Here is a 25,282-nt window from a genome sequence, read left to right as displayed (position 1 = left end):
CTGTTGTCCAAACTGCTTGTTTTACTTGCAAGGAAGGTAGCTCCTGCAAGGCTAGTTAAGGGAAAAGTTTAGACAGAGCCCAGAGGGCAGGTTTTCTTATATTCTTTATTTATTTTATAAAACTTTAACCAGTATTTGTAATTAATAAAACTTACCAGTTCATTGTAGTGCTGTCGTCCTGTGTGCTCTCTCAAACTGCCAACTTGGCTACCACACCAAAACAAACAAATTTAAATAGTTCATAATATCTATATATAAATAATAAATAAAGGCTTTCTAATAGCTGTGTGATTGGTCACAAACATTCGAAATACGAGAGAGTTACTATTGAAACTAACTGAACATTAAAGAGAAACTAGCGTCCCTAATTTTACTGATAGTAATTTAATAATTATATAGAAATACAATACTCATACAATTGTCTCTTGTGTAGTAAAAACGAGAGTAGAATTATCGTTTGGTTACTTCTGCTGGTCAGTATATTATTAATAAATTGTTCATTGTAAACAAATGGCTTCAGAACAATTGTAAAATGACTATTTATTTAGAAGTACAGTATATGGCATAGTTATTCAGTTTAGTACTACTTTGTGCTAGCAATAATTGTTTAATGACACAAACGTACATTCTGACCACATAATGAATGCACGCTAGATTGAACAGTATCACAGATAGGTGTATATAAATTTTCTGAATTTGCAGGTAAACCTTGAAAGTGAGCGAGATGTCAAGTATACATTTCACAACAAGCAATTACAAAAAGAAACTAAACAAAAAAAATCCTCACTGAAAATGACCTCACTAAAAAGATTATTCTCAGATCTTAAATATATACAATTCAAGGATACTGTACAAGTCCCAGGCCATGCAAAACAAATTCCATTGTTGATCTTATGTTTTTTTGCATATATATATATATATATATATATATATGCAAAATATAAATTCAGTATTTCTTTAACACACATTTTGTTATGCAGGTGGATTCTAAGTGTAAATAACATTCAGCAGTTTATGTGAAAGTCTTTTATTCAGACTTCTGCTTCTTTTTCTTTTTTGTTTCTTCTGCTTTTCTCTTCTTGGTCGAGGTATTGCCTTCAACAAATTCCACCTTTTTGGTCCTGACCAGTTTATTAGCATCTTCCTCAGCTGTAAAAATGACCAAACATGCAAGTCTCAAATTATTAATAAAGACAAAACTGATTCAGAATTTTTAACACATAGTACAGACAAAATGGATATGATGTCAAAATACATTTCAAAAACACTTTAATTGGTGACCTGTACTAAAACTGAAAGGGTCAACCATAATGATATATAAAACAACCACATTGGTGTTTTCTTCCCCAGAGGTGACATATACTCCCCTTATTGATATCATTAATTACCGTACAAGTGATCTGCAATACAGCAGCTTTATACTGGTCACAGACAAAAAGTACTGGCAACCTAACCATAATTCAAGAAAAAATGTTAACTACAAGCATTGTGAACATTCACCACCAATTAATATGACAAAGACCAAAATACAAATTTCTGGTATCTTAACAATCTTCAGTAAACAAAAGCACTTAAGCAATTTCAAACATTTGTTCATGACAAAAAAGATCACTTACAACTGTATTTAATAACATGCACAGTACACTATTCTGTAATTGAAATTAGATTTCAGTGTTACTGTAACTTCAGTAAACAACTGACAGTATGCATCTGAATTAGACTCCTGATACAGTAATAAGAATTACTGAGAACACCTTTTTTTTTTTCTTGGTTCCTTGAAATTCGTATTAACGAGAACTGACTGCAAGTTAAATATTTTCATGGATTGAAAACCATTACACAGTAACTAAGCTGCATTATAAAAGTCAATAGCCAGAAAGAGGTTCTTGTTTCCAACATCTGTTGAAGAATGTTTTGGCAACACAGCAGATAATGTTCCAGGGGTGTGGAATTGATATCACCCGTCAACCAAGATAACAAGATTTGCCAGAGAGACATGTTTTACCGTTATACTTTGCCCATTGGACAAAGTGTTTGGTTTTTTTTGGTTCCCCCCGCTTTACTACATTATGTTTGTTTAAATAACTAGTTAATGTATTTATTTAATATAGCATTGACAAGGCTGTTCACGGCTTCATTGTATAATAAGATGTTGGTTGCCTCCGCTAACAAGGGGGCAGCAGTAGTTTTAATGGTTATTTGCTTTACGATTAGCAGGTCACTTGTGATCTCTGCATCGTCTTTGGTTCACAGCAGCAGCCAGTCTCCTGCAGCAACTTTTCAAAGTCGGGCTGTGCAGAGTGTGCAGAGGTTTCTGCATGTGGAGTTGAGCAGCCCTCTAAGAACGCGCATTCTGTGCAGAACTGTGTAGATCTGCATGCACGTCTCCGTCTGGATTAGATACAATGAGAATATTTTTCATTGCAAGGCCATGAATATTACCAAGTGAAAATCAAGGCTTTTCAAGGTTTTCCAAGCCTCGTACGAACTCTGGATTTCATTAAGTAAACATTTATTTGAATGTTTTTGGAATTAAATATAAATGCAAAATGGTGTTGCATTTTACTTTGTGAATGTGCCAAGTGAAAAACAGCAGTTCAAAAACGGTAAAAATCCCCCAAGGTAGCAAATATGCAGAATTTAATACCAGCCAAAATGTCCCATTATACGGTATGTTCCCGGCCCCTACAGCATTTTTGATTGACATTTAATGATGTAATTTCCTCCCAGCACGAATTCAGGTGAACACGAGAAGTGAAATCGACCAGAGAATTCCAAACACATTATGGAATAAACTGTGAATCACCTTTATTTGTAACTTTGTCTTTGTTTCATATGTTAGTTAAGCAGGCATTTATGGACCAAAACCTGGTAGTGCAGGGTCTTTCTGCTTTTATACTTCAATGTTACAGGCACTCATATTTAATGATCATATTTTGATATGTTGTAAATAAAACATTACCCTTTTAAATGACTCCTACAAATCAGTGTCTTCCACTTTCGACAGGAGGTTAAAACGAGATGTGAGAGATTTGCTAATTTAACAAAACAATGCAGCACACATTGGCTTTCTTATTTGAATTGTTAGTTTCAATAGCTAAAAAAAAATTGAGTTACTTCAGAGTGTACAGTAAATCTAAGATGGACTTTAAATGAGCTGATTTTTGCAAATTAAAAAGGTTTTAATGGTCTAAAACAACTTTAAAGTTTTTTGTTTCAGTTAAATTTAAGTTTATTATTATTATTATTATTATTATTATTTGTTTATTTAGCAGATGCCTTTATCCAAGGCGACTTACAGAGACTAGGGTGTGTGAACTATGCATCAGCTGCAGAGTCACTTACAATTACGTCTCACCCGAAAGACGGAGCACAAGGAGGTTAAATGACTTGCTCAGGGTCACACAATGAGTCAGTGGCTGAGGTGGGATTTGAACCGGGGACCTCCTGGTTACAAGCCCTTTCCTTTAACCACTGGACCACACAGCCTCAGTTTAGTAGTAGTTTTCAGTTTGTCTGACAGTACTCCTCTCTGTACTACTTTTACAGCGTTGGTAAACATCTCGTAAGTTTTGACTTACCCATTCTTCAATTAACATGTTATTAAAAAGGTGTAAAATTTACTTTAAAAATGGCATTTGGTTACATTATAAGGGCATATACTAGGGATTATATCCCTGTAGCTCATTCAATCAGAGTGCAGGGGATCTTTCCACTGAAGTATAAAATCACTTTTGCATCTTAACTGCATTTATTAATACCTTGGGAACAAGCAGCCTCTGCTTCCACTTGCTGTGAACTTTCCACTGGGCTAGCCTGCCACACACCCAAACATGTCAGTCTGGCGGAAGTATTCACTTCACCAAGTAGAGCTGGAGTGTCCTGAATCTGTAAAAAGAGAATTACAAAATTTACTATACTCTACTGCTGTTAAAAAAAAAAAAAAAAAAAAAAAAAAAAAAAAACACTATACAGAAACCAGAAGTTTAGCTTGCCAACTGATTAAATAAAGGTTGTTACTTACCTTTTCAGGATCAAGCTTCCACATTTTAATATATCCATCACTCGATGCAGTTACAAGGACAAGGGTTTCTCCCACTGTGATACTGTATATTGCTTTTACTCTGTGGGCATAAAGACAAAAACAGCCATTTAAAAAACATTAGTTATATCCCCCCCGATAACTGCTCCTAGTAAGTGTAATCACACATGTTCTATAGCTTAATCTAATTTTCATACACAGAGTATTCCTTTTAACTTTTTAAATGTGGGAAGCTATTTGGTTGGAGGAACTTATAATTCATGTTTTACAGTTCTAAATAAAACAGCATAAATAAGTACGGAGGTCTGTACTAATGAAAGACTGCAGGACAGTTTGAATTGCAACGAAAATCGAGAGCTTCCCTATAGACTGCAGGATAGGCTTTAAAATGTTCTCAATTGCAATGAACGCAATGGGGTAGATGTAAGTATAGGTGCAGTGCAAATAATTGCAGATGCAAAATTCAAATTGCATTGCAGCCAGGCAATTATTTTGCACTGCGCCCTATGTAAGCTTAAGAGCAATGCAATACTCAACACGCAAATAACGATCCTCAATTATGATAATGAGGGTCTCAATGAGCGCATCAGTCTATTTAGCGGCCGCACTTGCAGCCCAGAGGTGACAAGAGTTAGGAGTACAGAGAGCAGTAGGCACTGTATGACATTTGTGGTGCACGAAAATACGTCAGTGGATGGGCAGTCCTCTTGGCGCAACGGAACGGAGTCTCCTTACGGCTGGGGTCACTCAGCATGAAACGGAGTTGTTTGGAAAAGCTTCAGCCAACATCAGTTATGCTAGTATCCTTAGTAAATGATATGTATTGGCCTGCCCTTTTCAGCATAACATTCAGAAATTTGCCTATCACTGGAAAAGGTGGGTTGGCCTATCCCTCCAGACATTCCAACTGTGGTGTGAAAAGAACCAGAGGCTTAGTGCAGAGAACACAGCACTTTCACATGTGCAGAGATAGCAGCCCCTAGATTAATGCTGTGGTCTAGCTCATCCCTCAATTTTGCTATTAGGTCTAGGATGACCTGCAAAGTGAGACAATAACACTATAGCACCACATCCTCCGGCATCCCAAACAAAGTGACCCTGGGATTTCGTCTTGCCATTCTCCGAACGTGTTCCTGCCTCTCCTCAACAAGAGCCATGTGTCACCACATCAGGGAGTGTACCACAGCAGCCATCCTGATGCCAATGACAGGCCTCTCCAGGTGTGTGCTTTTATACAGCTCTTAATTTCTCGCTTCTATAATGGTTTGCACCTTGTAAGAGGTGTAAAGTTTTTGGAGGGTCAGTGCAAGGCAAAATCATTAATTCACATTAATGTTTGCGCCCGCTTAGTATCCAGATCCCGCCCACCTCCATGCTCTTTTCTTCATTTGAATGCATTTCAATATAATTTTAAAAGGATTAATGATGGCAAAGGGCAAATTTGATAGCGGGTGCAGAACACCAAGTTAACACTATTCTTTACATACGCCGCATTTTTAGCGGCCGCTAAACATCAGACTATGGCTGCTAAACACGATTTACTGACATATGTGGGGTTTAGCACACGCAATGTATCAGTCTTCTGCCCCCAAGAGCGTTGTAAAACAAGGTTAGTCCAGTGATTTAGACCAACAGCTGTACTATCTTGTTACTCATATGAATAGAACCATTTGATGTGTATTTCCAATATATTAAACAAAGCCTTTTTTTTTTTAATAAAGCATTGAGTTAACATAACTGAACATGTAAATAGAAAATAACACCGACACTGATTTAGATATCGTCCATTGTAACTGTTAATACTTAAATTAAGAAACAAAAACATGTTGCATTATTAAAAGTTAAGATTACATTTCTCAAATTTTTGCAAAAATATTTTCAACTTCAGGTATCTTCACATTGAGTTTGGAGTGTTAAAGTCAAGGCTAACAGTACCATCTTTTAATTTCTTTTTTACTTGAAAATGTGCTGTAAAAGGTGTCTATTAATTTTCATTATGTACACTACTATACACAAATTAAAAAGAAAAATGTGTGAAAATGTCCAATATAAAATAGCTTTCAAATAACAGCTGAAATATACAGTACAGCACTCATCTTGCTCTCCTGCCCTGCCATTCCCCCCCCCCCCCCCCCCCCATACACAAAGTCCAAACGACCAGTTCAACCCTGAGGTCTGTACTAAAAGGTTGGAGATAAGCTGATCCCAAACTTTGTTCCCTGGGTTTTTTCGTTGCAATTGGTACTATGATAGTACAGAGCCGGAGATGATCCACAGATCATATTATATTAGCAGTACTTAACTTAGTACACACTCAATTCAAGTTTGTTGCAACTGACCACATGACTGACTCCTAAATACCGAAGGACACTGTACCTGTTCTCATGTGCTTTAAACTCACAAAGGCACTTCAGTGAGTCAGTGTCATACAGCTTCACAGTTTCTTCATCGCCTGCTACCACAACAATAGTATTCTGAAATATGGTATATAGTATTAGTAACAATACAATGTAACGATACACGCAATACACATACATATCACAATACATGTTATGGTCCTGAAGGGCTACTTGGTATGATCATTAGTGATGGATAATTTGGTTAAAACAAAGAAATTAAATTACAGGGAGAACATGTCTTCACACCAAATTTAAGTCACATAGCTATGTACTGCTTTTGTTCATGTATCACAAGTATGGAGATTCATCAGTGCACCAAAGGAAATTTACACTTCAATTCAGTGTTGCTATGTGTGTAACAGCAGAGCGTCAGTTTCAAGCTACTTGAAAAGCAAGGAATATTATTGCTACAGTAGTCAGTGCTCCTGCAATGTATGTTTTAAATATATCCTGTATTAAAGGTTTTCCCCGTGTCACCAGCTACTAAAATAAAAAAATATTTTTGGAACAAAATTAATAAATTAAAATCAGAAAACCCCAAGCCTATAAAAATCTGTCTATAAAACTGACACTGCTTCCACCTACTGTGCAGTTCCAGTACTACATCAAAACCACACACTTTTTCCACCCAAAGATCAACAGCTTCCTGGTCATAAAGCTCAAACCTCTCTCCAACAATTAAGACCAGCACTTCCCATTAACCCAACCAGTAATGACAGACCACTGGAAGGCCTTACAATTACAGTACTTACAGTTATAAATCTAATGGAGGATATCCTTTTTTTGTTTGAGATTGTTCCAGTGACTGATGCAGTCTCCAGGTTGTAGATATCCATTTTTTCATTCACAACCACAACGTATCTCTCTCCAGCAGGGGACCACATCACTATATGAGCATCTTTAAAACAAAATATAAATAGATGGCATTACTGAAGCTGTTCACTCACAAACATGATTCGAGACATGTGCAAGAATTTTAGTGCTTTTTTTTGCATAACTGAATATTACAATTATCATCTAAAATAATGCCTACACATCAAAAGGTAACTTTTTTTTTACTTACTTTGTTTAATGTTTTTGATAAATGCTGATCTTCCATCTATTAGATTCCATGTTCTAGGGAAAAAAAAAAGAATTATTTTTTCTTCCAAATTGTTAATATACCGATATTAATAAAAACAATGAATACAATCCTACCTAAGTGTTTTATCTGTCCCCACTGACAAAGCAATTTTACCAGATGGATGCACTGAAAGTGATGTCACGTGACCTCTGAAAAATAAAGAAATAGAATACAATTAACTTTTCTTGACCTCTATAAGTTTACCATCCACGTTTAGGAATGTGCTGTTGGCATAACTTTTGGATCTGACAGATAACAGGTAGAGTACAGCACAGCTTGCATAGACTGTTTCATACAAAAAAAAGTATCCAGAAAGGAATCATTAATCTTACTTGTGTGCTCTAATAGATTTTAGACACTCCCACTTCTTAGTGTTCCAAACACAGATGAGACCGTCCTCTCCCCCACTGAGTAAATGTGTTCTTCCATAGAACTCCAGACAAGATATTGTACCTTTCAGGAGGGAAAAGATTTATTAAATAATAACTGTTGATAACCTTTAACATGTGGTTATACTTACACATTTGACTATTAAACTGTTATTTAAACAAGTATTGAAATCTGTGTGCTAGTCTGCTCTTTTGTCTATAAAACTGAAAAAAAAAAACAACTTACCATCATGATGCAACAGGGAGCCGTGTTCCACTCTTTTTTTTATATCATACAGCTGAATAGTTTCATCTTTGCTGCCTGTAGCTATATACCTGTCATTCACAGCCACTGCAGATAACGAGGCAGTGTGTGCATGATGGGTAAAGTCGGCTTCTGATGTCCATTTCTACAACGGTGAGAATGTTAGGAGTTCAAATCATAAGATTGCAATAGGTAACATGCATTAAATAAACTTGTGTTGCACTAGTACAGTTACTAATAATACCAGCCTATACATATCACTACACACAGTTGCACCAATAGATAGGAGTGGTGAAAGCAACAAAGTACATATAATGCAAACTCATCTATTAACAAAACAGCATACCTTAAATCAAAATTCTATTTACTCAAGGACAAAAACAGCATAACTTAAATCAAAATTCTATTTACTCAAGGACAAAAACAGAACACCTTAAATTGAAATTCTATTTACTCAAGGGCAAAAACAGCATACCTTAAATTGAAATTCAATTTACGCTAGGGCACACAAGATCTTTATTTGAGCTGTGTACTTTTGCTCCACAGTTTATTTAAATATGTTTTATTTTAACTGTGCAGGCACAAAGTGTCAATCATTCCCCTCAGCCTCGCCCACTTCCATCGAGGAAATCAGGGTTTGCTTTTGCTGTCTGCCAACATGTTCAGCTAATCACAGCTAACTTTAGTTGGAACCCAAAACTGACACTCAGACGAGTTCTGGATGTGGGCTCCGAGCTTTACAGAAGGACCGGGCTGAAGTTAGTTACTTATTCCCGATTCAAGGCTGAAGTTAGTAACTTATTCCTGATTCGAGTTAGTTAGTTATTCGAGTTAGTTACTTGAGTTAGTTACTTATTTGCAGTTGCGTATTGAATATTAGCTCACATTCTAAGGGGGAAATCACATATAGTCTGGATGTGCCCCCTCAAGTAAAATATACACACACACCCTTCTTTTCCTGCATATTAGAGCACAGTGTGAGGGCTTTGCCACCTCAAGCTGGGTGTGATGTTGAAGGTTAAGCAATTGTTTTGCGAATAGAGTATGGTGCATAGTGGCATGTACATCACTATTAAGTGCTATTTATAATGAAAATTAGTGCATTTATTATGAATTATTTTGCTCAAATTGCAAAATGGAAAATATCAAACAAGCAAAGAACAAAACAGTAAAGAAGAGGCAGCAGAGATAGAGACGAATGTAAAATCGCAGATTGAGCAGCATCTTCAAAATCTGTTCGGGAGCTGTGCATTTGCTCAAAGCACATTTCACAATTTGATTATATTGCTTTACTCAAAGACCAAAGCAGCTCTCTCTCTTCTGTTTCATTCTTTATTTGTTTGATATTTTCCGTTTCACAAAAATAATTTGCTCAAAGACTGAAAAAAACCTTTCATTTCATTCTTTGATAATTATGTAACACAACTTTTGTTCCTGGGTAGTAAGTGTTATTTCCTAATTGCTTATGCCTCAAAAGTATAGAAAATGGCTATTATTCCCCACAAACTTTGCTTTTGTGACCAGGACAATGATATTTTGAAATTTACCTATTTCCAATGAGAAAACAGGCGAATTTGTGTCTTTTCGTTCACATAAAGTCAGAAAAAAACAACATATGAATCCAAATTAACATGTATTTATACTAAAGTAATACAAAAATGACTACAAAAGATTTAGAAGTGAGTAGTTTTTCGAGATTTACGATTATGCTGTAAATCACTTTCACGAATCAGCCCCCAAATGTAGTCTCCCATCATGTTCTCGTTATACTGTCCTTGGTAGCGGCGTTCAAAGTCCAGTATATCCTGGTGGAAGCGCTCGCCTTGCTCCTCCGAGTACGCTCCCATGTTCTCCTTGAATTTATCAAGATGAGCATCAAGGATATGGACTTTGAGGGACATCCTACAGCCCATTGTGCCGTAGTTCTTCACCAGAGTCTCAACCAGCTCCACATAGTTTTCGGCCTTGTGATTGCCCAGGAAGCCCTGAACCACTGTGACAAAGCTGTTCCAAGCCACTTTCTCCTTACTAGTGAGCTTCTTGGGATAATTCATTGCACTCCAGGATCTTCTTTATCTGTGGTCCGACGAAGACACCGGCTTTGACCTTTGCCTCAGACAGCTTAGGGAAGAAGTCTTGAAGGTACTTGAAGGCTGCCGACTCCTTATCTAGAGCTCTGACAAATTGTTTCATAAGGCCCAATTTGAAGTGCAGTGGTGGCATCAGCACCTTCCGGGGGTCCACCAGTGGCTCCCACTTGACGTTGTTCCTCCCCACAGAGAACTCGGTCCGCTGTGGCCAGTCCCGCCTGTGGTAGTGCGCCTTGGTGTCCCTGCTGTCCCAAAGGCAAAGATAGCAGGGAAACTTGGTAAAACCGCCTTGGAGACCCATCAGGAATGCCACTATTTTGAAGTCTCCTATGACCTTGATGCCATCTCAGAAAAATGCAGATATGTATCCACTTAGGCAGCTGGAACTAAACTGAACTGGTGGGCTTAAGGCCCCTGTATTTATACTACTATTTATATTACTGGAAAGTTCTAGAAAGTTCTAGAAGTTACTCCAAGTTTACTCAGCACTGAATCTATCTGGAATGTTCTGGAAAATAGGTAAATTTCAAAATATCACTGTCCTGGTCACAAAAGCAAAGTTTGTGGGGAATGACAGCCATTTTCTATACTTTTGAGGCATAAGCAATTAGGAAATAACACTTACTACCCAGGAACCAAAAAAAAAAAAAAAAAAATTGTTACACGGTGTAATCTGTAAATGCTCAAATCGCATAATGGTTATTTTTGTCAGGTATTGACCAAATCCTAACTCTGAGTGTAACACACACACACACATTACATTAAGGTCAGTATACACTAATGTAGATTTTTCAGGATCATATCAGAGGTTGTTTGGGCAGTAAATATTTAATAAATACAAAAATACAATTTTGGAATCTCACTGCATCATACTATAAAAGGACTGTTGACTAGACGGTTGATGTGATTTTATAGTACTTAATAGTACTGTACATGACACTATGCACCATACTCTATTCGCAAGACAATTGCTTAACCTTCAACATCACACCCAGCTTGAAGTGGCAAAGCCCTCACAATGTGCGCTAATATGCAGGGGGAAAAAAGGGTGTGCGTGCATATTTCACGGCATACCCTGTTAATGCCTACTTGTGCCACTCTGCAATCTACTTTACGTTGAAGAGAAATGCTCAAGCTTTAAATTATACCTTGCTTGAGGTGGCACATCCAGACTAAATGTGATTTTCTCCTTAGAATGTGAGCTAATATTCAATACGTAACTGCAAATAAGTTACTAACTTCAGCCCTCGAATCGGGAAAAACTAAAGTAACTAACTTCAGGCCGGTCCTTCTGTAAAGCTCGGTGGGCAAGTAACTAACTTCAGCCCGGTCCTTCTGTAAAGCTCGGAGCCCACATCCAGAACTCGTCTGTTGAGTGTCATTTTTGGGTTCCAACTAAAGTTAGCTGTGATTGGCTGAAGTGTTGGCAGACAGCAAGATCAAGCCCCGATTTCCTCGATGGAAGTGGGCGAGGCTGAGGGGAATGATTGATACTTTGTGTTAAAATAAAATATATTTAAATAAACTGTGGAGCAAAAGTACACAGCTCAAAAATGTGTACCCTAGCGTAAATTGAATTTCAATTTAAGGTATGCTGTTATGTTAATAGATTACTTTGTTAATAGATGAGTTTGCATTATATTTGCAATATATTTACTTTCACCTCTCATACATCATGAAGACCGACTGTTAAACAACCCTTTACTGGTCTACATGTACTGTTATAAAATAAGTTAATAAAAACACTCCAAAATAGTTAATTGTCCAAAATAAAACATGAACAGTAATACATGTACTAAAACGGGTCAGTACAGAAAAGTTTATCATAGCGAAGTACTGACATTCAATCTGGGTAACTTTATTAAAATGTGGATTTTTCACAACTCCTTGACGACTTTTGATAGTATGTAGAAACACTGCAAGTTATAAGCCACTCTTAATTTAAGTATGCCTCTGTAAAACGTGTTTTTCGTGTTGTCATGTTAACGAGTACGCGTAACTACCAACGCGAAAATCAATTATTATACTACTTAAAAGTTGTCCTTCTATTGTTAATCTTAACTCACTTCCTCTCCTGTCTGTATTCGATATCCAAACACAATCTGCTCGTAACAACCAGCAATCAACTTCATTTGCGGCGCCATGCTGCACTCAGTAGACTTTATTACAATGGAATATCTTTGGGTGCACAAACCCACGTGTCACCACTCGGGGTCCTTTTGTCTCCCGATGAGCATATTTGACGTTAAAAGATAACCAAAGTGGTGCCTCCAAATAAAAACTACTTGATTTCCCTTGCTTGGTAATAAAACACAAACTCGTTTAAATAATATTATTTTTTTGTGCTTTAGACATTTATTTAACTATTTTATGCCAACTATTTTAAAAACAATGCAGTTTTTCCGTGAAAATTGAGACAGGCATTAGCAAGGATGATGTAGGCGTTTGCAACAAAAACAAAACACATTGCAGAAGCAGTCGCGTAAGCGTCCTGGCTAATTGTATATTAGAAATTACGTCTGATTTCATATTGTGTAGAGAAAAAAATGTTTAATAGAATGGCAAGCTTGTGGATGGGTGATGTTAGTATTTTTTACTTGTTTATTTTTGTGCTACAGTTTTCACTGTGTTTATATACTTTGTGTATTTTCTGTAGCAACAGACAAACAGTACACCAACGTTGGTTTAGTATTTATTGATATACATACTGAAATGTTTTTGAGTTTCATTTATTTGAAACATACTGTATACATGTAGGCTACTATTATGAACATAACGACTTCAGATAAACTGGGCCGATCTTATGTATAATTTTTATTATCAGTACAAATATTAAAATAATTTCAAAGATCACTAATAGTTTATCACAGCTGTTGCGCTTAAATTAGATTTACCAAGCCCTACCTTATTTATTTGGATGTGACACATGGCATGTGTATGTACTATACATTTGTGATAAACGTCTGATGTATCTATGTTCTATTTCACTCAAAAAAATGTGTTTATGATTTAGTAGGGTTCATAAAAACAAATAACAAAACAGTTATTGGAACAAAATGATGCAAAATAGACCCTAACCGAAATAATGCGTTATACAATATTACAGTATTCTGTATAATTAAATATTACATTATTGACATTTGTATCTAGCTGGATCCATACATGGATGAAAATTTTATAAAGCAAGCTTTTAGTACGATGGGAGAGACAGCATATGGCGTTAAAATTATTTGCCACAGAGTGACAGGGTAAGTGTACTTCATTAACATGAATATAATAATAACTTTAAACGTATACAATGAGTGGTTGTAAAATCTGTTTAAATAACAGAAACACCCAACATTTTTTTCAAATGTATTGTGTATTTTATTAATTGTTAATAGACTATGTACTTATTTTTTCTTCATTCAATAGTGGATCTGCAGGGTATTGCTTCGTGGAATTAGCAGACGAAGCTGGTGTTGACCGATGCGTACTTAGGCTCAACGGAAAACTGGTTCCAGGATCAAACCCAGTAAGTATTAATTATTAAATTATCATTTTATCCAAAGCAACTTAGAGAAACTAGGAGATGAAGTATACAACTGCTGCTGCAGTCACTTACCTCCGTATTACCTCTCATCAGAACGACCTAGCACAAGGAGGTTGTTATTTGCTCAGGGTCACGACCAGTGAGTCAGTGGCTGAGCCGGGCCAAACCTCCTATTTAAGTATCCCAATGTTTTTTTAAACATAATATCTCAAACTTTCAAGCGGAACTGGGCTTTTTGGTGGTGGTGGTTTTCTGCAAATGTTGAGGGACACTGTCTTGATGTACACCTTAGCTGTTGCAGCCACTGCTTTGTTATGACTGTTACTTAATAGTTTCAGCACAACTAGGTGACCAATTTGAGTTACATTCTCTAAATTTCAGTGAATGTTATTTAATTAGAAGCCTTTAACTTGCATTTACATCTAGGTAAAAGTACTAACAGCATTAAATATATACAGGAACTTTATAGAAGGAATTTTGGAGTGGGGAGGTGGGTAAATGTATACTTCTTTAAAACCCAAATAACTGCCTGTTTTATTTATTTTTATTTATTTATTTATTTATTTTTATATAACAGCCAAGAAAGTTTAAGTTAAATTATGCTACCTATGGGAAAAGGCCAGATACAGGGTGAGTATTTTGAATTTCTTTAATTTTAATGAGTCACAAGCAGAAACATCACTTTTTACATTGAAGGAATTGGCATTCACTGTACTGGTACCATTACAATTAAACAGGGATGGGCAAAGTTGACCCCTCTCATTTGAGTGAGTCATTTTTTTTATTTTTTTTATTATGTAACCAGTGCATCTCTAATTTGATGCACTTTTTATTGTGCCCTGTGGAAGATGCATAACTACTACTGAGTCAGTGTAATTCTGGCTACCCATAGATACTCAAATAATATTGAAACTGTATAGCATGTGATTTTGTTTTTGTCCAGCACATGTATATTTACATATATTTAATGCTGTAATTGTCATGTTTTAAAATGTGATTTATAGAGTACAACTGCTGTTTCATCCCAAACTAGAAATACAAGTCCCACAAAGATGAAAATGTACAAGATTCATATGTTCGCTTTACTTTTCTGCAGATTTCGGTTTCAAGATGGCAAACACATCTTTAATATTTATCTTTTGACAATGCTTTTTTGCAGCCCTGAGTATTCAGTTTTTGTTGGAGACCTCACCCCTGAAATTGATGACTTCCAGCTCTATGAATTTTTTGTGAAGAAATATGCTTCTTGCAAAGGTGGCAAAGTGGTTACAGACCCTTTTGGAAATTCCAGGTATAAGGACCTTGCATGGGAATCAATACTAGACTTCAAATTGTAATAGTTCTATGTGTGTTTAAAAGCATTTAGTTTAGTGAGGCCCCTGTATCAGTAGTGCTTGTTTTCCTCTCCCCATTGGCTGCATGTGTTACAGGTAATAGGACATCTCCTAGATTTCTATGTGAATCAGAAAGCTCAAGTGAGGTCCTGTTATCTGTAACAAAGGAATTTAACTTCCATTACTCAGAGATGAAAAATTTCCACTGATTGGCGTTCTTCCGCTTTTACTCAGTCTATTAACACATTTTGACAATTGGCGAGGTTCATTTTTTTTGTTTTTTTTACATAAAACAAAAAAAACCCTGAAAAAATAAGGCACAGTTTCATTAAGGCGGTTGTTTTTACATTACGTACTCCATTGGTGCTTGCAGACGGCTGTCTTGGCAAGTACTGTGAATTTATGGTGCAGTTCTACAGTTCACATTGCAGAAAATGGTGAAACTAATGGAATGAAAGGAAGGTGCTGGCAGAAAATTAATATACATATATATTTCGTTTCGGTTTCACTTGTGCAGCGAGCGAGCGACAGGGGGAGGGGACAGGGGGGGTTGATCGCGGTTGATCACATTGTTGACAAAGCCTGTTTGGTTGTTAGTAGCTTATTGATCCCAGAATCTCATCAAGCAGTTTCTTGAAGTACCCCAGGGTGTCAGCTTCAACAACATTACAGGGGAGTTAGTTCCAGACCCTCACAATTCTCTGTGTAAAAAAGTGCCTCCTATTTTCTGTTCTGAATGCCCCTTTATCTAATCTCCATTTGTGACCCCTGGTCCTTGTTTCTTTTTTCAGGTCAAAAAAGTCCCTTGAGTCGACATTGTCAATACCTATTTAGAATTTTGAATGCTTGAATCAGATCACTGCGTAGTCATCTTTGTTCAAGACTGAATAGATTCAATTCTTTAAGCCTGTCTGCATATGATATGCTTTTTAAACCCAGAATAATTCTGGTCGCTCTTCTTTGCACTCTTTCTAGAGCAGCAATATCCTTTTTGTAGCGAGGTGACCAGAACTGAACACCGTATTCTAGGTGAGGTCTTATTAATGCATTATAAGGTTTTAACATTAGCCTTTTTTATATGTCTGAGTCAACATAAACTCCTAGATCTTTTTCATAAATTCTTTTTTTTTTTTTTATACTTCTCCTCACTTTCATCTCTGATTATTCTTGTACTCTTGAGGCTGTGTGGTCCAGTGGTTAAAGAAATGGGCTTGATTTTCAAAACTGAGCTGATATAATTTGATGCACTTTTTTATTATGGCCTGTGGAAGATGGATAACTACTATTGAGTCATTGTTGTATTTAATATAGTAAATAACCGAACAAACTCACTGAAACTTGTTTTTACTGAAAAAAAGCTGTCTGTGTCACATGCTCTCAGATAAGGACTTCACTAACTAACACTGAGTATGCAAGCTGCATCATGCCATTTCCCATATTACAACTTTTTGTACACAATTAAAGGTGCAGTCACCAATTCCATACACAACTCTTGCAAAATATCTAAAATATAAACATGCTGTGTTTATTAAAGTCATTAGCTGCTTAGATTAACCATTCAACAGAATGTGGCAACAAACATGCAAGTTACTGTTTTAGTATCACTTTAGGTTTCTTCGCAAGTTGTATTTGAAGCAGTTGAATATGGTAGCAACCAACAATTGGATTTGGTGACCAGTTTTTTTTTGGCCTGGATCCATGGCTCCTAATGCAAAACATTTGTCTAGAGCCCTGCTACCTAAGGATAACCTTGTTGATATGTTTGCATGCTGTATTCCCCAGGGGCTATGGATTTGTCAAGTTCAGTGATGAGAATGAGCAGAAGGCAGCAATGGAAGAATGTCAAAATGCAAATGGACTTGGTGGAAAACCAATCAGAATTAGCATAGCAATTGCTAAAAGGTAAAATATTCTCATCTTGCTTACTGTTGTAAGCGCAGGTGACTGTTTTATCACTCATTTCTTAGCAGATTTGTGCTTATTGCAGGTGGAACCAATGTAAAATTTCTGTGCCAAACATATTTGAAAATTTTTCAGATTTAGGCTCATTGCTTCCAAAATATATATTTATTTCTGACAAGAAAACATTAAAAGAGACTCCCTTGCACAGTTAGATGTTAGATATACAAAACCTTGCTACCCAATGCGCCTTGTATTAGTGACCAACCAATGGTGGTTTTAAGATCAAACACACCTATAGATCAGTTGAATAGACCTGCTTGGCTTTTAAACATTTAGCATTTTCCGTTCCAAACTGGTTAACCAAAAACATTTTTTATTGTTTCAGTAATAAAACCAATTATCAACAAAATCAAAATCACAACTACTCCCAGTATTACCAGCAGTATCAGAACTACTATTCACAGTGGGGATATGACCCTTACAGCAGCTATAACTATGGATATGGACCCTATGGCGCTGCAACGACAGCTCCAGGGATGGCTCCTCCTCCTACCACCACTTCAACTTCAACAGAGACCCAGGCTACATCAGAGGTAATTCATCTATAACTTAAAGCATCAATTATGCTTTTAAAAACTTAGAAGAAACATTTGGTTAATGCCTTCATTAGAGGTAAGATGTAGCTAATTCAATATCTTTCACAGACCCCAATTAGCACTAATCTTGGGCTACCTAAGGCAGGGGTGCAAAGAACACTCCTATTGCATAGAAGTTTGAGTCCAGTTGCTCCCACTAAAAGGGAGGGCTTGCTCAGGAATCTTCTCCCTAACACCCTCTAAATAAACTGGGGTGGAATTAAAATCCCCTAAACGAATCCCTATGCTGAGCACTCGGATCCCAGTTAACACACATGGTGATTACGAGTGGTTGCTTTGTTTGCTCACCCTGGTTCGTAGTCGCCATCGTGAGGATTCCTAGCCAATTCAACTCCAGCTTGCCGACAAAGAACAACAAAATGGAGAACCAAGGGCTGCTGCTTCTTTTTGTTAATGGCCACCAAGCTTCTGCCGAAGCTTATTGTCGCCACCTACTGTTTTGATTATAGTTATTGTGAGCCCAACACTTTGATTCCTGATTTTATTTTTTTTTGACTGGTTAAATCTCCCTGTTTTCCTAATGAATTCCCCTATATACCTGACCATACCCCTATCTATTCTATTACCATCCCCTATACCATTCTAAAAAAAAATATTCTGAATATTCAAAGCCCTCAACTCTTCCCCTACCTCTAATCTCACATCCCTATATCTAGCACATTCAACCATCAGGTGTTCCACAGTTTCCATAACCCCACATTTCATACATAACCCATTCTCATGTGCTCCAATTCTATATAAATGTTCATTTAAAGTTGAATATCCTATAAACAGCCTTATTAGGTTAACTGCCTCCTGTCTATTCCCGCCATACCATCCTTCCTGCAAACTGACTTTACTTTATGCATTTTAACCAAAACTCCTTCCCTCCATACCATATTATATGCCTTTTCGATATCTAAAAATACTGCTGCCGTATATTGTTTATTAGAACCAAGGGCTGGCTTTTCAGCTCCTTTTTAAAGCCATGTGGACAGGGTTAAATGATAATCAATTTGACAATCAACACCTGGCCACATGCTGCACATGAAGTTCAATTAGGCAGGGAGGAAATTCTAACCTCCCAGCCCTGCCATATGTAACACACTTTCTTTTGCCAAAACTTTCAAATTAAACACATTTTCTTTACAAAAAAAACCCATATTATTTAAACAGGTGTCTCCAGCATCTTGTTCGCAGAGCTGGATACTGCTAGCTAGGGTGGATAATCCTAACCAGCCCCCATGGAGTCTATTTTCACCTTATCAGCTGTCAAGTGGTCTTTCCCTCGTCGGTTGCTGCACTATTCACAGCAGCAACTGTTATTCCAGATCTACTTGGTTTGTATCACATGAGAGTAGCTGTTATTTACTTCATGCTAATAGTAGTTTATTTTGATACTTCCCCACATCTTTGGCAAAACCCCCTCCTGTTATCCTCAGATCTGCTCTGTCAGCTGGAGCTGAGCCTTGCAGTGTTGTTCCATCAGTCATCCATGCTCAGCAAAGAACAATAGATTTTCCACTGCCATTTATGTACGCTACAGTCATGTGAACATTTAGCAGTTTGGTGTTGAAAAAAACTGTGCTGATGCTGGCAACATGTAACAACTGTTTGTAATATAATGTATCCATGCAAAGTTTTTAAAATTGATCTAACTTTGCAAGGACGTTATGCTACAAAAATAAATTGAAAATACTGTCTATGTAAATCAGTTCAGTCACCCACTTTTTAATATTTTTATATCCTAGTTCCAGCAGTCATTGGGGGCTACAGAAGATACTGACGAAGAGCTAGCTGAAGGCAAGTGTGACATAAAAGAAAAAAAAAATGATTTGTCAATATTCAGTGATACATTAGTTAAACTAATTGGGCAGTTCTCATATGTAGACTGTTCATATGTGTTTGACCCACATCGAGATCAATATTATAATAATGAGACGGAATAATCGTGGTAAACACAGACCTACATCAGTAGTAGAGAAACAGTGGATGAGACTCTCATCCCTGAATTAAAAAAAATAAATAAATAATGGTTTTTAAAACATTACATTGAGGTGACGAATGATAGCACCAATAAGACAGAGTAGATATTATTTACTTCCAATAAATAACTCCACTTAATGTGTTTGTGTAAGTTGGTAAGACATACACTCAGGTTATTGACTGAGAAAAACGTTGAACAGTAGCATTTTGTTCCCTTTTTCTTGATGGTGGTTTAATTTCAAGTTTCAAACTCTGCTCGATCTGTTTGTTGTTTGTTTTTTTTTGATGCACCTTAATTACACAAATCATTTAATCATGTTATTGTTTTGATCCAAACTTTTCCTAATTTGGTGTGTACAGGCATTTCTAGTTGCTGTAGCGGAAAGGGGACTGTAGCCATATATATTGTGAATCGACATACATTTTGATGGGCATTGCAGCAATTGAGAAGGGCACCCACGGCAATTGCCACATGGCCGCTGTTAGTTTTGAGTCCTACTCTTGTGGAATATTAAAATACTGATGTATAAAAGGTATCAATAGCAGAGGCATGACATTTATATGACTTTGAAACTACTAGCATTCTACCACATTATTATTATTATTATTTGTTTATTTAACAGACGCCTTTATCCAAGCGACTTACAGAGACTAGGGTGTGTGAACTATGCATCAGCTGCAGAGTCACTTACAATTACGTCTCACCCGAAAGACGGAGCACAAGGAGGTTAAGTGACTTGCTCAGGGTCACACAATGAGTCAGTGGCTGAGGTGGGATTTGAACCGGGGACCTCCTGGTTACAAGCCCTTTTCTTTAACCACTGGATCACACAGCCTGCTAGGAATAAACACTGAAAAAAATGAAAATGTTGAACCCTCTTTTCTCCAACAGGGAACATTTTATCTGCAATGACTAATATGTATGTATGTATGTATGTTGTAATATGTGGGCTAGGTAAGGTAATAGGTAAAGGACTGATTGCTGGTCATTAGTGTAAATATTAGCTCTGGATAAGGTGTTTCCTTATCCAGAGCTAATATTTTATAAGAAACACCCAGATTCCCTGAAGATTAGAAAGAATTGAATATTCACTTATCCCTCCTTTGCAAACTAGTTACAGTGATGAATTAATTTTGATACATGTACATTTTACAAGTTGACACCTGATTGGCTGAGTTGCTCATCCAAGTTTGTCTGTGTGCATGGGCTATTTATCATTGAAGGAAAATATGTCTAATACTTTTTATTATTATTTTCTTTAATAGATCCAGATCCTCAACCTGATATTGACACAATGAACAGACAATTTATGGAAAGAAGTGAAGAGCTGTATGAATCCCTCATGAACTGTCATTGGCAGCCACTGGACAGTGTTACATCTGAAATCCCCACTGTGGCAAACTTTTAAGGGTACAGAGAAGACGATCAGCTAAAGGGGACAGATTTACAGAAACTTTTTTCCCACCAAAGTAAAAACGAGCTGTCAAAGATCATGCCTGCAAATGTCTTCTACTTATGACATTCTCAAGTTCATTTTTCTTGTTGATCTTTTTGTTTTCCAGGCTTTTTTCTTTGCCAGCTTTTTTCCTTAAGTGCTGTAAGGTCACTTTTTTTGTTGTAGTTATAAAAAAAAAAAAACATCGAAGGGTGGGGTGGGGTGGGGGGCTGGACAGACACGACTGTACTTCTAGTGTGAAAAGTGGGGTTCACTAGAACCAGAGTAAAATCTGTAAAAACAAAAAGATCAGCCAAAAAGGATAACCTGAGGTAATGTCTTTGTCATTATCTCTGTCAAACTGAAACCATTAAAGAGCAACCTGGAAAAGACGTAGAATATTACTGAAATTATCTAATTTTTCCTTCTTGTTTAGATTCACTTTGTATAATTTACTGTTTAAAATGTCAGTATGATAGGATGACTGAAAAAGAAAATGATTACAAAGTGAAACTTAAAGAGTAAGTATCGGGGTTCCAACAGTTTAAATAACATACCTGTAATTTTTCTTTTCATTGTTAACATCCTGACAACTTTTTACACTTGTAACTTCAAAGTCTGTTTCAAAGCTCTTTTCAAAATGTCCGCTGTAGTGCACTGGGGTTTGAGATCTGTCCTCTAAATCACTGCAGGAAGAGCAATACATTAAAAAAGAGCTTTGAAACAGACTTTAAAGTTATAAGTGTAAAAAGTTGTCAGGATGTTAACAATGAAAAGAAAAATTACAGGTACGTTATTTGAACAGCTGTAGCAACACTTGGGGACATTTAACACTATATTCTTTGTGACCCCGCTACTTACTAGTTAACAACAAGAATACATTAGTTAATACTGCTCTGGTATTTCCTTAAAGTTGCTATTTAAATGAAACATTCTAATTTATTGGAATCTATTCACAAATAAAGTTTAGTATTCACAAAACTTTTCTTGACTGTTAAAGATTCTTGACTGACGGTTTCTACATGTGTAAATATCCATCTTTTGATTTTTTTATTTAATGCTTGAAATGTATTTCTGTTTTAGTAGCAAGTTTACTCACTGATAATGTTAAACCCCTTTCTTAAAGTGGTTGTACCTACCTAAATAACTTCCATTTGCTATATGGGTCACAAATGTGTAATTTTGAAGGAAATACTGGTTATATATTTTTATTGTAATTTTTAAAACATGATGTATGTTACACTAGTTTAAAATGTATGTTTGCAAGCATTGCTTTCAAATAGTCTTGAACTTGTTGGTAATGTCATCTAGCGAATGGCTGTCCCTATCAGGGCCTCTCTTTTTCATGTCAATAACCAACCAGTTATTTCCTCTGTTGACTGTCATGCTTTGCCACCTGTAAGACACTGCTGTGGTGAAATTAACTAGCAAGTGACCAGTAAAAGCAGCCAACTTTATGAAAGATAAGGCAAACAAAGTAGCCTAGTGTTGTACCAGATATGTTTGAAATTAGAAATATAAGTTTGCTATAAGATGTGTTTTTGCAAAAAAAAACCAGAAGATTGAAACCTAATTATTAAATGGAAAGTCATGTCGGGTGAGATTGTGTGGAAATATCCATTTTAAAAAAGATTTTCTGGTGAGTAAATGTGAATATTTCTTGAAATAATTTAATAACTTTGTTTTAACAACAACAAAACACAGATTAAAATATGTTTTAAAAAGCTATATTAACTGGGATTGTGTGGTATTTTATGACTATCAGTGCCTTAAAATCTTTTTTATACCATATTGCAATTCATACAGTGATTCATTAGAAGAGAAATGGGTACCTTGCCACCAGTGTGTCAAAATATCAACCACCACATGGCTGGTTGGTTGCCTCTTTATTTTTAGTGATCAAAGTGCTGTAGAACACAGTAGCTCATAACGAGATATTCAGTGTTGTCAGATGCATCTCTCGGGCTTGAGGCAATGCATTATTTAGTAAAGTACAATATTTGGCAATAGTGCAGACCCTGGTGTGAGGAAATTAAATGGCTATTTATTTGAAATACACACATTCCCAAAGACCTATAATATCTACAATATTCACTTCAAATCCTGTACATATTCTTTTTATGACTAGATGTGTACCTGTGTCAATAATGTAACCAATTTGCTAAGATGCGGCATTAAAGTATTTAGTATATTTTTTACTATTCTTTCAAAACTTTGAATCTGGGTTACTGAACCCCATATTTTCCTTAATCTAATCTACAGGAATTAGATTCTGTTTTTATTAAACACTCAAAAACATAAATACATACAGGAGTATTGAACTCTCTGTTAGTTGTCTTGAGTTCTGGCTCTTTTGGTAAAATTCCCTGTTAGCAGACACATTATACTAAGAACCTGGATGTTTTAGGATAAGTCAGAGGCAGGGATGCTGTTAATCACTATGGCAAACTTATTTTTAATTCACTTTTAAATTCAAACACTAAACAAAATGGATTGGTTCATGCTGAATCCTCCACAGTTCACCAGCTTAGGCAATATAAATCTAAATTAAAGTCATATTTTGCTGTTAAATATACAGCTATCAACTCTGTCCTTTCGGCTCCTTTTATAGCCTTGACGCTGCAGGTGATTTAACCAGTTAACTAATTAATGGTCCTCCAATCAGGACCTTAGCTTCAGTCACATTCTCAGGATGACTGAAGTTTTCTCAACCGTTTCATAATTGTCTTTCTGTTCACCAGCATACTCAGGCAGGCTGGACTGTACTAATAAAGAAAAGGGAGTAACCCTATGCCTGCAAATAAATAAATACATAAATGAATACAAAGTAAATAATAATAATAATAATAATAATAATAAATCACCATTATAATAAACTATTGCAATTATGTATATATTCAGAGCACACTGATGAGTGAATAAAATACCTAATAATATTGTTCCATTTTTAGATTAAAGTGTATTTGTAATTCAAATACTGCCACATTGACAATGGAGAAACCAGCCCTCAGGTTTGCTATTTCTTCCTATAATAGTAATTCACGGGGCGTGAGCTGTGTATATAAGGATAGGGCAGAGGAAGCAGAAAGGAACAGTTAGTAGGACAGGGTGCCGCTAAGAAGGAATGGACTTAGGATAGAGGAGCGGGTTGAAGCCCAGACCGATGGCCTGGACTTGGAAACTAGGATAGGAAGTGGTTGCTGACTGAGGGCGGCAATGCCGACACATCCCAGGGGCTGAAGCCCAGCGACCGAAAACACAAGGACATGAACGGAGATACAAGGGAGTCGCCCCTTGGTAGAGTAGGTTACCCAGCCTCTGAGACTTCTGTAAAGGGGTGCTCGTTAAACCCCATGATTAGCTGAGACTTCATGCTGCCTGGGACCTGAAGTAAGGACAAAGCATGCAGGTTAGTACGGGACTCGAGCACTGGAAGTGTAAAGCGGCCACGTCCCGAAGAAAGGCAATGGATAAAACAGCGCCTCACGAAGTGAGGTAAGATAAGCACAGGAGCTGCAACAGGATAGAGTGTGACCGGGGGTCCACTTTGACTCATGTGGTGAGAACACCCCCCCTTGAAAAGGAAGGTAGGCAGATGCCTGGACCTGAGGTGGGGGAAGTGAAACTCACTTGCCCCCCAAAGGATGGACCCCCGGCTCCTTGCAAACCACCCGCACTGTGAGACTAACAACAGACAGCACATGCCAATGCATAACATAGACAAAAGACCAGAAGGACAAACGGGACAAACAGAGGGATGATTAGGAATTTTACAGTGCCTTGCATAAGTATTCACCCCCTTGGACTTTTCCACATTTTGTAGTGTTACAACCTGGAATTAAAATGGATTTAATTAGGATTTTTTGTCACTGATCTACACAAAATAGTCCATAATGTCGAAGTGGGGAAAAAAAATCTACATATTTTTCAAAATTATTTACAAATAAAAAACTGAAAAGTCTTGATTGCATAAGTATTCACCCCCTTTGCTATGACACCCCTAAATAAGCTCTGGTGCAACCAATTGCCTTCAGAAGTCACATAATTGAATGGAGTCCACCTGTGTGCAATTAAAGTGTCACATGATCTCAGATTAAATACACCTGTTTCTGGAAGGCCCCAGTTTGTTAGAGAGCATATCTAAACAAACAGCATCATGAAGACCAAGGA

General features: G+C 36.7%; 2 protein-coding genes across 3 annotated transcripts; one reads left to right on the top strand and one right to left on the bottom strand.

Moving 5' to 3' along the window:
* Positions 1 to 368: 368 nt before the first annotated feature.
* On the bottom strand, positions 369 to 13,934 carry LOC117435809 (p21-activated protein kinase-interacting protein 1-like). 2 transcript variants are annotated; one of them, XM_059014741.1, is made up of 10 exons: positions 13,892 to 13,934; positions 8,180 to 8,342; positions 7,897 to 8,017; positions 7,639 to 7,713; positions 7,505 to 7,557; positions 7,194 to 7,339; positions 6,419 to 6,516; positions 4,025 to 4,124; positions 3,762 to 3,888; positions 369 to 1,149 (listed from the first exon to the last, which is right to left on the bottom strand). In XM_059014741.1, exons 1-10 carry the CDS (start codon positions 13,907 to 13,909, stop codon positions 1,028 to 1,030), a joined length of 1,023 nt encoding a protein of 340 aa, XP_058870724.1. In that variant the 5' UTR covers positions 13,910 to 13,934; the 3' UTR covers positions 369 to 1,027. The 2 variants fall into 2 exon arrangements, with proteins under 2 accessions (XP_058870724.1, XP_033915141.2); XM_034059250.3 differs by lacking the exon at positions 13,892 to 13,934 and adding an exon at positions 12,354 to 12,512.
* Positions 12,729 to 23,303, top strand: LOC117394199 (tRNA selenocysteine 1-associated protein 1-like). The gene is made up of 9 exons (XM_033992275.3): positions 12,729 to 12,869; positions 13,438 to 13,535; positions 13,702 to 13,801; positions 14,397 to 14,449; positions 14,979 to 15,110; positions 16,936 to 17,055; positions 17,441 to 17,648; positions 19,442 to 19,493; positions 20,943 to 23,303. The coding sequence occupies exons 1-9, from the start codon at positions 12,834 to 12,836 to the stop codon at positions 21,083 to 21,085; spliced, it is 942 nt and encodes a 313-aa protein (XP_033848166.1). The 5' UTR covers positions 12,729 to 12,833; the 3' UTR covers positions 21,086 to 23,303.
* The last annotated feature ends 1,979 nt before the right edge of the window (positions 23,304 to 25,282 follow it).

Source organism: Acipenser ruthenus, chromosome 3 (genome assembly GCF_902713425.1).
Source record: "Acipenser ruthenus chromosome 3, fAciRut3.2 maternal haplotype, whole genome shotgun sequence".
In the NCBI taxonomy this organism is placed as follows: domain Eukaryota; kingdom Metazoa; phylum Chordata; class Actinopteri; order Acipenseriformes; family Acipenseridae; genus Acipenser; species Acipenser ruthenus.
This window is presented reverse-complemented; position numbering and strand designations above follow the sequence as displayed.

Coding starts and splice junctions, on each gene's coding strand:
- LOC117435809 (XM_034059250.3), bottom strand. CDS start 12,431: ATGGCGCCGCAAATGAAGTTGATTGCTGGTTGTTACGAGCAGATTGTG. Junction 8,018..8,179: donor CTCCCTGTTGCATCATGATG/GTAAGTTGTTTT, acceptor CCCTCCTGAAAG/GTACAATATCTTGTCTGGAG. Junction 7,558..7,638: donor GGGACAGATAAAACACTTAG/GTAGGATTGTAT, acceptor TTTTTTCCCTAG/AACATGGAATCTAATAGATG.
- LOC117394199 (XM_033992275.3), top strand. CDS start 12,834: ATGTTTAATAGAATGGCAAGCTTGTGGATGGGTGAT. Junction 12,870..13,437: donor CAAGCTTGTGGATGGGTGAT/GTTAGTATTTTT, acceptor ATTTGTATCTAG/CTGGATCCATACATGGATGA. Junction 19,494..20,942: donor TGACGAAGAGCTAGCTGAAG/GCAAGTGTGACA, acceptor TTTCTTTAATAG/ATCCAGATCCTCAACCTGAT.